This window comes from Syngnathus leptorhynchus, chromosome 6 (genome assembly GCF_054491065.1).
Source record: "Syngnathus leptorhynchus isolate UIUO chromosome 6, UIUO_Slep, whole genome shotgun sequence".
In the NCBI taxonomy this organism is placed as follows: domain Eukaryota; kingdom Metazoa; phylum Chordata; class Actinopteri; order Syngnathiformes; family Syngnathidae; genus Syngnathus; species Syngnathus leptorhynchus.
The window spans coordinates 5,143,718-5,160,473 of NC_141200.1; the positions used below are offsets into that span (position 1 = coordinate 5,143,718).

The window sequence follows — 16,756 nt, forward strand, 5'->3', positions numbered from 1 at the left end:
CGTAAGAGGCCACTGGGGACGAAGCCAACTCACCTGCACTAACAGCCGCCGGTGCGGACGGCTGCAACCGGAGAGGCGGCAGCGCCGGCAGGGTTAATATACATTTATAGAAGGGGTCAAACTACTTAAGCAAGGCGCTGATTTATAATACAGGAGTGCAATGTGACTAAACTGTAAAGGGAATTCTTGGTGTGTTTTTTTTTTTTTTTTTTTCCTGTGCAAACATTGCCGTCGGTGTTGTGTTAAAACGTTGAACCCCATTAATTTTATCACTCCCCCTCTCTTGTTTCTCTCCGTCTTTAAATTTTGTTTGGAGGAGAGACTAGCGAGACCTCCCGCTGCTGTGGAGAATTTCCTCTCGTTGTTAATTTTCCCTGCTCCATATGGCGCCGCAGACACTTCACCTGCAGGCTGTAGCGGGCTGGAGCGAGGCCGCTCGGCAGCCAGCGAGACATCCTCGGGCTCAGCCTGTCATTTACGTGAGCCCGCGCAGCTGTCGGAAGTAGAAGGGACGTCCATTCCCGTCACCTCCGTCCGGCTGACGTGGCCGGGTTGCTATTTCGAGGTTACGGTGGAATGCGAATAGAAGATGAGGTGACTTTGGGAAAGACGTGCTGGAAGAGATCCAAAGAGTTCATGCACCATGTGTTGGTTGGTGTGCAGCTTGCCGATGGCACAGCAGCGGAAGAGGGGCTTTCATTGTGGCTTGTCATTGATTAGAGAAGGGTCTTTAATTCCATCTTACCCCATGTTGTGATTCATTTGCATGGTGTGTCGGGGAGTAATGGAGGTTTTTGCGCGGCGGCTCTTCAAGATGCCGCCTAATGTACGTGCGCAGCCGCTAGCAAGGAGCTTTCCCATTCCAATTGTGTCCCTTATATTTGTTCATTCCTCCTCATCTTCCACTTAGATTGTGTGCAGATATGTACATTATTCTAAATCTGTTCAAAATATAATGTAATATTCTATATCATTTTCATAGATTATTTGGAAGCCGTTACTATGTACGTTTTATTCATACGTGTAATTTTTGTTCCTGATTTTGTCAGTCCACCTTTTATATAAATTGCTTATGAAGTAATAATTCATAATGTTAGGCCAATGTGATCTATTTCCTCAAATAATGGCCAATTATTCTAGTGAATGTGTACTAATGCATTTATCTTCTTTGTTGAACTTGACTTCTCATCTTTGACGGGAGGGTGAGCAATTTGTTTCATTGCATGTCTCGTGGTCACTTAAAAGAGAAAAGAAACGTTTTTTTTTCATTGTGTCAAAGAACGGCTGACGATTGCGACAATCACATGCCTCAATATGTATGGCAATGAAACCGTGTTGGAATTTCGCTCCTGATGCGTGCAGCTGTAGTCGCCATTCCAACGTTTGTCCAACCTTTCGCATCCGCTGAATATTTGTGAGCGAACGTGACATCATTCAAGATCCACCTTGTGTCTCTCATCGTCCAACGGTGAATCTTAAAAAGATTCCAGCTCGCAGCAAGGCCTCGTTTGCTATTATGTCTGAGATGAGCTGTTAGGTGAGGGGGAAGCTACTTGAGGGCAGAGAAAGCCTTTTTGAGAAAAGTTGGGAAAATGTGTCGGTAAAATTTGTCAACCTCTCGGGGAGGCCGCGTTCAGGGTCACATCCCCTCAGGGGCAGGACACGCTGATTTCGACATGCCTAACAATGAAGACCAACATAGAGGCGGCCATCTTTATCACGTCCTTCTTTCTGCTTGGGCTATGTGGAGACTAGGCTCATTTTTGGAACAGATTTTTATTGGGTACCCAGCTCCCATGCGATCAGATTGCCAAGTGTATATGGAATTTAAAAAAAAAAAAAAAGACCTTTGACCTTTTAATACAGTTTTTAAGTCAGTTTGCATTTTCTTACTCTGTTGGTCACATTTTAGTTTCTGAGTATTTTCAGTAGGTCTGAAATCATTCACTGCCATTGACGTATATAAACGTCAAAATTCTATTTAACTAGACTGCCAGGGAATGAGTTAAAGTGTGCAAAAAAACAACAACTAATAAATGACCTTACCCTCCAGTTGGTGAGCCCTACTTTAGATGAGTTCAGTGGCAACATTTTTGTAAAGAATATTCAAGATGACTTGCTTCAAAGAGTTTCCACACTCGTATTCTATTTGCCTGCTGACAACCTCCTAGTATTTTCTTTTGTGATGCACAAAGGCAGCTCAACTCACGCACCAATTCATTTAATAGACATCCGTCCAAATATCAAGTCCATAAAAACTGAAAACTATCAAAAAAAAATTAAATGCTTCCCACTATTCATATTCTTCTATATATCAATTTTCTATTATATTCAAGTGTTGTATCAACATGCAATCATGTTAATAGATCTTACCTATTGTGAGTCATGGCTCATTCAACTGATAAATATGTAAATTAAAATGTTTTATTGTCGATAGCCAACATTAATCTCATTTGGACGCCTTAAACCAAATTAAATGGAAAAAAGTATGCCGCATAGGTATTTTGCAAAGCACACTGATTTCATTTCTGAATTAAAAAGGAAATGAGCAGGGGGACATAGCTTTTTTTTTTTTTTATTACAAATGTTAATGAAAAAATGTTATTGACTCGAACAAATGGAAAATACACCTGGAAATGTATATTAAAGCTTTCCAATTTCTTTCTCTCTGTAGTTTGCAATTATAGTTGTTTCGGCAATAGCGGGGGGAATTAATTTTGCGTGCAGACTGATAATGTTAGCACTGTACAAAGAATACCTTATTATGTCGCAGAGCCCGTCCGGTTCTGGATATTTACAAGGAGGGCAGTGTAAAACGTTATTTAATTGAATGAAGAGATCAATAATGGCGGTCGCATTTTGTCAAGAGGGCCTTGTGAAATGAGCAAGTCATTTACTGAGGACCATTTTGAGTGCGGGCCGGGTGTAAAACTATAAAGTCCGAGCTGGGAACTGTTGACAATTGGTTTTTCAAAGAAATGTTTTGGGGGCGAAAAATGACACCAAATAATTCTTTACGTTTTGTGTCTTGAGAGTCTTTTGAAGTCAACCCAAAAAGTTTACCAAGAAAATATCGGCCCGACTGTTCCAAAACTTCTGAAAGGGACCGATTGTATCAGTGAGTCATAAATTCTGCTTTACTTTGATGCACTAGCAAACTTGCTGTTTATCTGCAAAGGTTAAAACAGTTCCTTGACCTTTTTTGTTGTTTTGTGTTATTTGAAACTTTGCAGAAACTCATTTGTTTCTTCTCCGCATGAGTAGAAACAAATTGTAGTTTTCCCTCACTAGTTCACAATCCAGTTGTTGATTGCAGCTGGATGTTGGTAAATGCTTTCTCTCGTCTACATTTCACCGATGCATCATTGCTCTCGCACCATCAATGCCTATGTTGTTTTTTTTTTTTTTATACATATAGAAATATTTTTTGTTGTTGTTGTTATTGAAGAATCCAAGTAAATTAAAGCAAACTGGCACGCTTCCCAGTATGTAAATTCATGTGCTAATTCACAACATGATTTCACTTCACCTCGCAAGCAAATGAGATTTTAATTGAAAATGAGATCCTTCTCATTGGAGATGTGCAGCATGGGAATGATGCTTTTCACAGATTGTATGAGGAAACAAGGATATCGTGTTTTTTTTTTGTTCCCTCTGCATTTGTTTCAGAGAGGGCGGAACACGGTGTTTTCCGTGAAATTAACATTGTGCTTCATCTCCTCGTCTGTGCGCGAGGAGGCGGGCTATTAACATTTGTTTGTATTTTCATTATGTTAATGGTGTTAAAAAGTGGTCGCAGATTGCCACCGATGGCGCGGTGATTCGGTCCGGCTGATCATAAAGTGTCCGAGTGGGTCATTTTGATTATGACACGCTAATTATGTAGTCTGTTTTCTCCCCTGACCCGCAGTCTTAATGGTAAGCTTTTATGAGAAGGGAAAATAGCAGCAAAAGACATTCGCCCGCGTTCCTGTCGGCTATGCGGAGCTCATGCTTGGCTGCTTCCCTTTAAACTTCCTAAATTGTGCCCCACAAAAAAAAAAAAAAAAAAAGATGCCCAAGCCTCTAACTGCCACTATTAGATGAGATACCATTAGATGTAATAGAAAAACTCTCCCCCTGCAATATTTTCATAAGAGTTTGAGGCATTTGATTAATCTGACCACATTTTATTGCATTAATGATTTTTTTTTTTTTCGTTCCCACTCTGCCGTACAGGCATCGTACGCGAGCTAATGCCATTCCCTCGCTCCCTCTCCGCTTACACTCATTCATCCTCCGCCGTTATTGCAATGCATTGTTGATGAGGTGAGTCGGCGTCTTATGTGCTTTCACTCCTAAAGTCATTCCTAATGGAGTGGAAACCTTATATTTTGTTTCCTAATGAAGCACAGGAGTGGCAGACAGCTCCGCTTGGCCTGTCCTGTGACTGCCTGCAGGTTGAAGCCAGCGGCCTGAACCAAGCTGCTCTCAAAGGGTCCACGGGGGGTGGGCAGACGGGGGGGGAGGCGCATGTTAGGCCAATGGTAGCTACAAAGCCATGGGTACAATTCTAAAAAGAAGATTCAGGTCTTTGAAATAAAAATCAAAATTGCTTCATATTGGAGAAGAATCCAATAAGTGGCTAAACGTCCACTTTATGTTTTCAGGCTCAAATTGCTATTATGCTAACTAACGAACAACGGCTGTTAAATGTCACGTGATCTGTTTAGTCTGTCTTATTTTAGCTCTTCTCAATTAAGCTGATTTGACTTAAGCATGTCTAAGTTAGCTTCACTCAAGCTTACTGTCGCTTCTCTTATCTTGCCATCAGACAATATTTCCTGTTTTATTTGCAATTCAGTTTAGCGAGCCCAAAGAATCCAAACGCAATTTGCTTTAACCCTTTTAAAAAAAAAAACGGAACCATTTCCAACTCATCGCATCAAAATTCATCGGACGATTTTTAATACCGACCTTCTGGATATACGTTGGAATAAAACTGCAAAGCATCCAAAATGTAATGGAGGGAAAAGTGTCTTCTAAATGGCCAAACATCTGTGCTTATTTCTGCCAGTAGAATTATTTTTTACTAAACTGTATCAGTAACTGTACTAGCGCATCAAATAAAAGCCAGCATCTCAAGTTATTTTTATTTGTATTATGATGATTCTTTGCTTTGCCCGTAGACGACGCAATCGCTTTTTGGTTTTTACAGCACATTAAATTGCGTAATAACTTTTGGCAGTCCAAATGGCGGACATTTTGGAACGCTCTCCATGGCTCCGGGCTCTTTTTAAGCAGGCCCTGAAGTGAGCTAGCTGCACGCAGCGCAAAAGTAAGCTGAGCTATTCTGAGATGAGGTTTTCCCCGCAAGGTCACTTTTGAAACAAAATGTCTCCTTCCACCATCTAGGTCACAGCACGTTGTGCTTCACTTTCTCAGAAACTTCCTTCCTTCCTTTCCTTCCTTACTGTCTTCCTTCCCTCCTGCCTCGCTGCTTATAATTAAACACGTACAATTATCCCAAATTTAATGGGATTTGAGAAGCCCGCTTTTATTTAAGAGGTAATGAATAATATTTTAATTGCATATGTAACTGTGAAATCCAAATGTGCTGCTATTATCACGTGTAATTACTACACCACAGTTTTCAGGAGCGACATCCTGATGCGATCAACAGCACTCTGGAGCAGACTGTCGTCCCCCTTTTTTTTTTTTCTTTTTTCCTCCTCCTCTATGCTTCAATCTGCGGCGTAGCGGTGACTAATTGTGAAATAATGCAGCTGGATAGACACTCTCAAAACATATGTGCCGCGTCCTATTGTTTATTGATGTCTGTAATTAATGATATAATGCATGGCGCTGAAGTAGTTTGACCTCTGAACCAGTCATTACTCAGAGTGTAGCGGCATCAATCAAACTGTGCTTTTCTCACATCTATTCCTGTACACCCCCTGAGGGACTGACGGAGCACCCACTGTATCCTCATTTGTATTCAGCTGACCAAGGCCTCCGTGTGAATGATTTAGCGCTCGGCATCACACACACAGCGCATGAGGGGCACTAATATGAGATTTACAAGCTACTGCTGAAGTTCATAACAAGGCCTCCAGCTCGAAACAAAGCCACTTTGTACTTCCGCCAAGCGGAACGCTATTTTCATCTCCATTTGTTTGTTTTGTTACTTGCCAAGATTTGGAGGGGCTCAGCAAGAACACGAAATTTGGATGCTTCCCAGAGGAACCTGCGAGCCACTCCGCAATACAAATGCTAGACTTGAAACATCTTAAAATGTATTTTGATTGATGGAAGCTGACTGTGATACGAACATGTACACAAAAATATTCCATGACTATTTATTTATTTATTTATTTATCTGTTTGTTTTTTGTCATTCTAGGCACAACGGAACATTGCCTCTGCTCCAGAATACAAATGGTAAAGTCTTTTTTTTTTTTTTTTTTTTTTTTTTCTCTCTATCCTTAACATTTGCTCTGAACCAGGAAGTCACCTGCTAACTAACATAAGGACAAACAAACGACCATGTAAAATGTTTTTATCCTTTAATTAAGAGATGGAAGCACAGCAGTACACAATGGAGTCAATTGCCACTTTTTGACCGAGATTAAATGGTTAAAAAAAAAAATGGACTTAGCACAAAACCTTGTGGCACACCCTTGTGAACAAATATGTTATATGCGTTATTGAGCTCCAATAGTGGTCACCAAGAATCTTTACTTCCTGTGTGACTATCACATGTTTGACCTTTTATCCCCCCCCCCCACTTGACTTCAGTGTACGGTACTGGTTCCACAATTACATTGGATATACAGAACTTGTTTAGCTTCATGTAGCCATCCATTCATAGGGCTGAGCCATCCTATTTGCCCCTCTCCCCATTGTAATGAGTCGGCCTTATATGAATGCCTGCCATGTTTGGGCTGACTGCATGCCTCGCTGCCCAGCCTCAGGTTGCCGCATGCTAAGCTCACATCCCACCGCAGAAAGCATCCGAGGAAACGACGCAGCCGTGTATTCGACTAAGTCATTCCGTTGTTAATTTAAATGGCTCAATACATCACTCTGAACTAAAAGAGCCTCTCGAAAAGCAGAGGAAGCGCCGCAGAGAGATGCCAAAGGCTGTTTCTTTCATATCAAATGAAATTGAATCGTGCATTACCTCACATGTGAAGCTGCCCGGGCTATTAATGAAGGGCTATAACAGGATTGGCTCACTTACTCAGTTCTTTAATTTCACAGCGGCCTCCCCCCCCAGATGTTTGGTCTCGCTCGGGCTGATCCACGGCGTCGTCTCCTTTCGTCCTGCCTCCAGCCCACTGTGGTCCGTGTTGTGTTAATGGGTCAGGAGACTCTATCAAGGACAGCGAGTTGGGCAGTTTGCACATCGGGGGGATAATTACAGGCTGATTGGTGTCCTCACGCTCTCTGCTCTCACTGTCTTTGTCTTCGCTGTGTTAGCTTTACACCTTGCATAATGCACACGACATGTCCGCCGCCGGACGTCTTCCTTCTCGTCTGTTTAATTCCTGTCGTTGTGTTAAATCAACAAAATGATGGCAGACTTCATTCACTACCATTGACGACTATAGACGTCAAGCATCTATTTTAACTGGGCTGGCACCGAATGAGTTAATGTCTCCACTCCCGCTATAATTAACCTAACCTTCTCTCATGGTAACTCATCACACCTGCCTTCCCAAGCCCTGAATATATCAGCACGTCCTTTCTGGGTCACAATGGTCTCATATGTAAGCAACTGAGACCATTTTGAAATACACTTTACTTCTTTTTTTTTTTTTTTTTTTTGGCCCAACTTTCCCCTTAAAAATAATACAATGCATTTCACCCGGTGGATTTCTACTAAGGCACATAACCGAATTTGCGCCTCCTGCTCGGGAAAACTGTCAGCAGAACGACAGCAAGTTAGTTCGGCGCTCTGGAGAGTTCCTCCCCGGGGAATTGCAGAGTGTTCAAAGCAGAGCCTCTCACTTCACCTTCAAATCCAATAGGGGGACACCAAGAACTCATTGAGACTCGCCACCTCTAGACCCCCCTCTGAGTGGTCGGGTGCCCAGACATGGTGTACACTTCATGGCCCTTCCCCCCCCCCCTCATGTATGCTCATCATCCACCCAGAGCCATTCTATCTGTATGGAAATTTAGGCTCCACAGCTGGAATCCCACAAAGCACTGCCGTCTACTAATAGTTATTATCTCTTTGGGCTGCTCCCTCTCAAAAAGCCCACATCTTTATGGTAATGCCTTACAATACAGCCTCCGGCTATCTGGCGCACAGACTTTTGTTATCATTACGATAATTCCCGTTCTCACTTGACTCCTCATTACAATGCCCATACCGCTTAGACTTGGATATAGACAAATTTGTGTCTTTGTTTATGCTATTCATCAATGGCCGTACACAAACCTTAAAGATTGTAGCTGCATTTCGGTACATCTGCAACCTTTTTTTTGCGTCCGCCCTTTGTTTGTTTCGTGTTCTTTCCTGTTATCAATGATTTTGAGATTTTTACTTCTTTTGTATGCTTTGTTGTTTTGTCTGTTTTAGGCTCCAAGGAAAGGCACCTTGGTCCTGGCCATGAATATTTTATCTTTGTACCTCAATCACTGGTAAGCACATTTTATACATTGTAAAATAATTCAATTTCTCCTTTACAAAGAAAATTCAGTTCGGTTCAGGGAGATTTTGCGGAGCCCAGAATATTTCCGTTATTATGCATTATTTTTCCATCTCAACCTTACTTTAGGTGTCAATAAGGACAGGTGGGTTAATGGTTGGCTCCCCCTATTTTCCCCCTCAACATAACACATTTTTGGGGAATGTATAAGCCCAGCAGGTTATTTATGCATCCATATGACACAATGAGGTTCAGGTCAGCCATACAAAAGCGAGACCCTGGATGGCAGCCGCCTGTGTCCTTGCACGTCTCCGCCAAAGCCCACGCGAGACGTCTGCCTTGCACAAAACAGTAATTGCAACGTGATTGGCACAGCTTGTCCCGTACTGCCTGTGTCCCACACTTGAAGGTTCCCCTCATTGTCACACAGCTTTTTAGCACCGTTGTTCCGCTCTCTCCCTCAGGACCTCACAGCTCACCACTGGCAGATGAGTCCCACTCTGTGACAAAAGGGTCCCTGCGCTCAACCTCATTTGATGCAGTGATGAAATCCCCCCCCCCCTCCCTCCCCAACTCACCCGCTACTACACACACACACACACCCTCATTCTCTTGTTCACACACACTTTGAGAGAAGAAGCATTCCATTCAGCAACAGAGGGTGTTGCGGGGACGGGGGGTCAGGACCCATGGGTGGGCTTTTAGGAGGCAAACAAACATGAGAGCAGCAGAGGAGTGATGTCTTGTTTACACATTAGCAGACATTTAGCAGGTCTCTGGCGGCCACGCAGCCGCTGTTGTTTTTTTGTGTTGCCCCTCACACAAATCAAGGAGCGGAGACCCTTCGTCACTCCCGGGCCACCCCCACATTTAGAGGAAGCTTTTAGTACTTTTAACTTCCTTGCTCGTATAATAAACCCACAGCAAATTTTCTTTTTTTTTTTTTTTTTTACTTGGACTTGATTATGAGTATAAAAGGCGTCTGAATTTTATTTCAGAGAAATCTCCACTGAATGGTATGATAAAGTGAAAAATTTTTATCTGCACCCCTGGATGATTTTGACAAAAGGTCAACTGCAATAAATCATCCGTCACTCAAATAATAGTGATTTGACGACAGCGCGCTCGTTGACAATTATTAGCCATCGGCCCTGTAATTGTCATCTCAGCTAGCCTTCCGCTGTTAATTTTTGTGCTACCCACTCAGGCAAACACACGCTTACAAACTGCATCTTTCTAACACTATCTAATGAGGTGATGACCAACCGCTTGTTATAATTGCTTCGGTCTCAAGCTTATTAATCATATGTAGAGTTATTTAAGGATGCATAAATTAATCTTAGATTAAAAAAGCCTATCAAAGCCTCAAAACAATTAAAGAGTAAGGTAAAATTTCCCCTGGGCTGCCACTTTTATTTTAATAGACTGTTCAGGTGATTATCATACCTTGATGCAAGGCTGTGATTAATGCAGACACACTTTTAAATGAGCTGCTCTCTCTTGCACAAAAAAAGGGCAGAACAAACCTGATAATGACCTTGCTGACTTTGCTCATCTCGCTGCCCGGCGCAGAAGGTAGGACAACACCTGCTACTGTGGATTTATGTGTTTTTTCTAAGATGACAGCAATGATTTTGATTTCACCGAAAAAATGGGCGGATGTTGTGGAAAACTAGAAAGACCTTCCAGTTCATTTCACCAGTGTCAATCGGACTTAATCCGTCAGACTGCTGGAATTAGATTGAATGAAGAGATGAGGTGAATGGTTATTGACTGATTGTAAACAAAAGAAAAGAAGCTGGGAGACTGGCATCTTTCTTTATAGTCCGAATAAATAGCTCTCAAATAAATATTGAAAATTTAATACAGCAATAATGCGTTATAGTTCAATTGTAAAATATTAATTTTAGTCCAAAAACTGGCATTTAAAAAAATTAATTATCCCTATTTATAACATTATTTGTACACATATTTGATCATGTTAATATGTATTACTGTTAATATGTAATGTTTGCTCATTGACTTATTGCACAGCTCTGACCCACTGCAGGACCCGTAGTGACGAGTCTCGTTTACCTTTATCAATATTCCATTCATGTAAACGATTTAGCCGGAGCTTCATTGACTTGAAACGGTTAAATGGACGGTGCGTTTCGCGTTGTTTCGCTGTCTTTCTTCTAGTTCCATGCTTTCTTTCAGCTTGTGATCTTAAGAGCAGCTGCTTGTCACTGCGGGGCGTGCATACGCGTGTGACGCACTCCGTGGGAACGCGACACATGACGAGGGCCCTGACACAATGTTGTTTGGGGAAACAAAATAACGTGGGGGGAAAAAAACAACTTATCTTGATTAAATTATATACAAATAAATATGTTGTATTAGTGATATCAAAATGATATCATAACAGTGGGGTTGCCGTATTTGTTCCTGCTCACTAGGATAATTTCGTCCGTCCGCCACTCGAGAAGTGTTTGTGCGCGCAGTTTGACACGCTCGTGGTGTAACCCAAAGCAGACGCGCACACGCATCCACGGTGGGAGGGAGGTGGTGAGTGAAGTGGAAGAAGGGAGGGAGGGAGCGAGAGAGGGAGGAAGGAAGGAAGGCGGCGCACGGAGTCCCATCACTAAAACAAACACCCCAGCAGCATCCGACACACTTCTCGTTTTCTCTCCACCACGCGTGCGACCGCGTCCGTGTGGTGCACGACGAGAGGGGCGCTGCACTAGTACTGCATAGACAGGTGAGTTTTGACACGACTTCGCGCTTTAATATATATAATTAAAAAAAAAAAAAAAAAGTTTCTCGAAGAAAATGTGTATTTGTTCGGAAGCGCGTGCATGTGTCATCCGAACGATTTAAAAAAAAAAATGTGCTCCAACATGTACAATCATCCTCCAGCTTCCATTCTCCCGCAACATGGAACCCATCACAGCGGGCCGCGACTCCAGCTCCTCACCGGGCTCCAAGCAAGAACTTTCCTACCCGTCCTCTAACAACCTGAAGCCCAACCAGGTGGGCAACACGGTGCTTTACGGAATACCCATCGTGTCCTTGGTCATAGACTGCCAGGAGAGGCTATGCCTGGCACAGATCTCCAACACCTTGTTGAAGAACTACAGCTACAACGAGATCCACAACCGACGCGTGGCGCTGGGCATCACCTGCGTTCAGTGCACCCCCGTCCAGCTAGAGATTCTCCGCAGAGCCGGTGCCATGCCCATCTCATCCCGGAGGTGCGGCATGATCACCAAACGCGAGGCCGAAAGACTGTGCAAGTCGTTTCTGGGGGCTCACTCGCCTCCCAAACTGCCAGAAAATTTCGCCTTCGACGTGTGCCACGAGTGCGCGTGGGGCAGCCGTGGCAGTTTCATTCCGGCCAGGTATAACAGCTCCAGGGCCAAGTGCATCAAGTGTTCCTACTGCAACATGTATTTCTCCCCTAATAAATTCATATTTCATTCGCACCGCACGCCGGAGTCCAAGTACACGCAGCCGGATGCGGCTAATTTCAACTCGTGGAGGCGACACCTTAAATTGACCGATAAAAACAGCCAGACTGATGTGTTACACGCATGGGAGGACGTAAAGGCCATGTTCAACGGGGGCAGCCGCAAGAGGACGCTGCCAGGCTGCGGGTCGGATTCCGGCTCGCCACTCAAGTCCCACGGTCCGAACCACCAGCGACAATCCCCCGAGATCCCCGCCAAGATTCTCAGCTGCGAGGACAACCGGGTAAATGTGGGCCCACGCAGCTACCCGGTCATCCCGGTGCCCAGTAAAGGGTTCGGTATGTTGCAGAAGATCCCGCCACCGCTCTTCCCGCACCCGTACGGCTTCCCGGCGTTCGGCCTCTGCCCTAAAAAAGACGACAGCATCGTGGGCGAGCAAAGCAAGGCGGGCCTCCCCGGGGTGCTGTGGCCTGGTACCAAGGACAGCGCCTACCCGTCCTTCCCCGTCTTCTGGCCCGCAGCGGGCGCACTCCCCATGCCACCTTACTCCCAAAGTCCGCACAAACCTCCACCCGAGATGCTACCTCTCCACAGACACGTCGAGGTGGACATTTCCGAGTCCACAGACACGTCCAAAGACAGCCTGGCCGACAACGATCGCTGCTCCAGCACCCAGTCCACGCGGAACGAGGACGACAAGTCCGGAGATGAGGGAAGGCCGCTGGAGGGGACCACCCTGGCCCCACGTAAGGCCAGCTACGTGTCCGCCTTCCGGCCCGTGGTTAAAGACGCGGACTGCATCGCCAAGTTGTACGGTAGCAGAGGAGCCTACACCCGAACCGGCTACTTATCACCTGACTTTTTAAGCGAGAGCTCCAGCTACCGCTCCGTGTCTCCGTGCGTGGACAGCGAGGGTGAGGCGGACGTGGACGTGGAGACCAGTAAAACTCCCGAGGACGAGGACCCCTGCAGGCCACTGTCCTTGATGTGTCCCCGAAGCCCCCCGGGGCTCACCCACAGCGTGTCCCCGAGCGATTCAGACAGCAAGGGGGCACCGCAGGAAATAGAACAGCTCGAGTCCCAGAAAGTGGGGCCACGCGTGGCCCCGCAGTCCTGTGACAGAGAAGTGCAGAGCGAACAGTTAGCAGACGCGCACATTGCTGCGCCGTTTAGCCAAGTGAGTGACACGATAACATGATTTTATTATTTGTACCCAATTCGGTTTTTGTATTAATGGAATAAATGAATAAATAATCAATACGTTTTTAACACTTTATATTAATGGCGCGTGGTTGTTGTTTTTTTTATTATTATTTTGCAGGTTTACGCACAAGAGAGGAGCGAATTGCAACCAAGGAGGAGTCCCTATCATTTCAGACCTGCAAGCTATCAACCAGCAGGGCTTATAACTCATGGTTAGATATCATCCTAATCAATATATTTGACGGAATAAATCTCTCCGATAATTATAAATTTCAAAAGCGTGTTTTTCCTCCAAGATGAGAATACAAGTAAAGAAGAGCCATCATCCACGGTGGAGGAGGTGGAAAACAAATCTTTACTGGAACAAAGCAGCGACGAAAACCAGCGAGATGAAGGTACATCAGCACAGAGAAGGATTTCGCAATAAAAATAAAATAAAATGTATGCAAATATAATTTTTGATTGAATAAAATATATTTTTCGTGTGTGCGTTTATCCAGACGAAAACTCAGCAAGAGCTTTGCACGCGCAAAGAGGCATACGGACTCTTGCAAAAGGTAGGATTATTAGTAGTTTTTTTTTAAATAATTAATATATTATTGTTGTTATTACTGCATTCACCATTACTTCAATTTTTATGATTGTGATTATTTTAAAAAACGGTTAACCAATTTCTGATGTTTTCTTCCATATTAATTTGCTCCACTGCTACTTTTATTTTAGATTGAATTTGTCTCAAATATTTTTTAAGACTTTGAGACTGTAATAAAAATTATCTCACTAGAACAGCCTGCAATTTAGAGTTATTGAATGTTTTGTATTTTGATCATGTAAATAAGGCCTGTATATTATTTTGTCACGCTCTATATTTGTACTATGTATATTTTAAAATTTACAGCATCTCAGTTTGAAGTTTCTTCCTACAAATTTTGTATTTTGTGTGTGTTTTTAGAGGAACTGCAGAAGCAATTATTAGAGCAGGTTGAGCTGAGAAAAAAGCTGGAACGTGAATTTCAACATTTAAAAGGTGAGCACAAAAAAAATGGCCCGTGGTAAACATTATTGGTCAGGTTTTTGTTTTCGGTTATTTTTGCTGACCGCTCCAACAAAACCTTTACAATTGCAATGCCGAGCAGTGACGTATCTAAAAATTCCCTCTCTCCATTGTAGCCTTAAATAACTTCAATGACATCGTTTGACATGAGGAATGGGCGAATCAACCAGTACTCAGTGTCTCAAAAGCGCACACAAATGTATCCATGAAAGATTTTACCAAGTCTCGACCCTTTCAAACCTGCAGTGACCGTGGAGTGGCGCATCGTGTTGTTTGGATGCACGGATGTTTTTATCGGTGCATGTTGTCGATTTCTAAACTGCTCACCTTTGTGCAGCAGAGAAAATGGACACATTAGCATTCATGTCTGAATACAACGTTCTCACGTGCACTATTCACCTGCAGTTCCTGTTTGACCTTCACAATACTTTAGTTTTCACTTCAGAACGGGTTGCCTCTCCTATTAAGCATTTATTGCATTTTAAAACACGCACTTTTTACACTGATCGAAATTCACCTTGATTAATTCAACTTTTTAGTAATAATAATAAAATAAAGAACTGTACCATCTTGTTGAATTCTCATCTATTTGTATCGTCATTGCTGGGTGATTTTTCTTGATTAACTTAAATTGAACTAACTGTGGCGTTACATTGAGTGTTAAGAAAACATTGTTAAAACGCACTCCAATTATTTCACCGCTATCTCATGCTGTGTCTTTAAGATTGAACGTATTTCCTCAAATAGACCCACTTAAAACAAACACCTTCCGCAAACAGACAAATTGCTATTGTTTGCTCACAGACATTAAATATATAACGACTCAGCCTGAACTCTGTTGCTAACGAATACAGCAGTAAAAAGATGATGACGTAAACCGTTGTTTAGATGGCTCTGTAAAATGTAAAATGCGTCCAGTGTTTTGTTTGTGTTGTCTGTTGTTTAATTTTGCAAACAGCGTCCCCTTACGGCTGTAAATCAATGTGCAGCTTTTTCTCTTGAAATCTTCAGATAACTTCCAGGATCAAATGAAAAGAGAACTGTCCTACAGAGAGGAGATGGTCCAACAACTGCACATCGTCAGAGGTGAGAAAAATAAAATAATCCTGTACCAGGGGTCCTCCATTCACGACGATCCCATCTTACGAGGTTACGAACGGCGAGCAATGAACTGGTTCGGAACAACGTAGGCACAGAAAGCCAAGCTCCATTACCACCTTACTATTCTCCCTTTTTCTTTCGTTTTTTTATTGATCTTTTTGTATGTGGCTCTGAAGTGTTTATTATACAAGTATCGGCCATCGTTATAACTTTATTACTGTTTTGTTGGTATTTAACGCTACGCTCCGACATACGTACACGTATGGGGGCGTTGCCTTCACAGCAAGAACGGAATTCCGTCGTAAACCGAGAACCCCAAGTGATTTCATTTATTTTAAGGGTACACTCTTAAAACTCCTGTTTCAAAAATAACCGAAATTGGCTTAAAAACCCAGGAAGTTGGGTTCAATTGACCAAAAATCATTTGTACCAAGCAACCCCAAAATTATTATTTATTTATTTCTGTATTTCTGTATTTCTGTATTTCTGTATTTATTTATTTATTTATTTATTTATTTATTTATTTTGCTGCAAAATAACCCAATGTCGGGTCAAATTGACCCACCTTCCGGGGTCGGTTCATTATTTAATCCAGCACCGTATAATTTAGTTTATAACCGAAATACCTATTTGATTAATTTAAAAAAAAAATAAAAAAATCAGGCGGCCCCGTTTGATTGTTGGCTGTCGTTCCTCTCAGAAGCTCACGACGCCTTGCACCATTTCTCGTGCAAGATGTTAACTCCTCGCCACTGCACGGGGTCGTGCACCTTCAAGTCTCCTCTGCTCCCACCGTGACGCACGTATGCAAAGACGCAAACTCTGCGTGGAACTTCCACTCCACGCTTCGAGGAATAGACTCGTCTGATGTTGTGAAAATTATTTGAAAAGAATGTGTACTGTCCAGCATTTATGTGACGCTCTCGTTTGATTCCAACGGAGACCATTGATATTTATTATTTGTGGCAACGTGCAATGACAATGTAGCGATGTATCTAAGTTGTAATAATTATCTCATCGCTAACTTCTTCGGTGGATTTAAAGGAAAACTTTCATTTGCCGTGTTCTTAATTATTTTCGCGTAGGCCGGTGGCTGAATTCAATTTGAACATCATGCACTTTAAATGAGTGAAACCATGGCAACACTAATACAATTATGTGTTGCGGAAGACACAAATTTTGAAGTCTTGCAGACAAGTTAGGCCCACATCACTTTCTCTTGTGAAGCACATATTCTATTAAACTGTTCATGTGGTATTTATTTACAGCCCTCGTGAATAAACAATTTTATTAAAAAACGTGTGGATTATT

The 16,756-nt window shown here is 42.9% G+C and overlaps 1 protein-coding gene across 11 annotated transcripts in view; it reads left to right on the forward strand.

Moving 5' to 3' along the window:
* Positions 1–16,756, forward strand: part of skor1b (SKI family transcriptional corepressor 1b) — a 49,435-nt gene that overhangs the window by 31,947 nt on the left and 732 nt on the right. For 3 of the 11 annotated variants that reach the window (XM_085913310.1, XM_085913311.1, XM_085913313.1), the window contains 8 exons: positions 6,382–6,419; positions 7,242–8,630; positions 9,103–13,264; positions 13,409–13,502; positions 13,587–13,685; positions 13,791–13,847; positions 14,243–14,317; positions 15,356–15,760. In XM_085913310.1, coding sequence (XP_085769436.1) covers positions 11,555–13,264; positions 13,409–13,502; positions 13,587–13,685; positions 13,791–13,847; positions 14,243–14,317; positions 15,356–15,534 — 2,214 coding nt within the window. In that variant the 5' untranslated portion in view covers positions 6,382–6,419; positions 7,242–8,630; positions 9,103–11,554 and the 3' untranslated portion in view covers positions 15,535–15,760. Of the gene's footprint in view, positions 1–6,381; positions 6,420–7,241; positions 8,631–9,102; positions 13,265–13,408; positions 13,503–13,586; positions 13,686–13,790; positions 13,848–14,242; positions 14,318–14,460; positions 14,553–15,355; positions 15,761–16,145; positions 16,744–16,756 lie in introns of those variants that run through there. The other 8 variants (XM_085913314.1, XM_085913315.1, XM_085913308.1 and 5 more) reach the window with 8 other exon arrangements.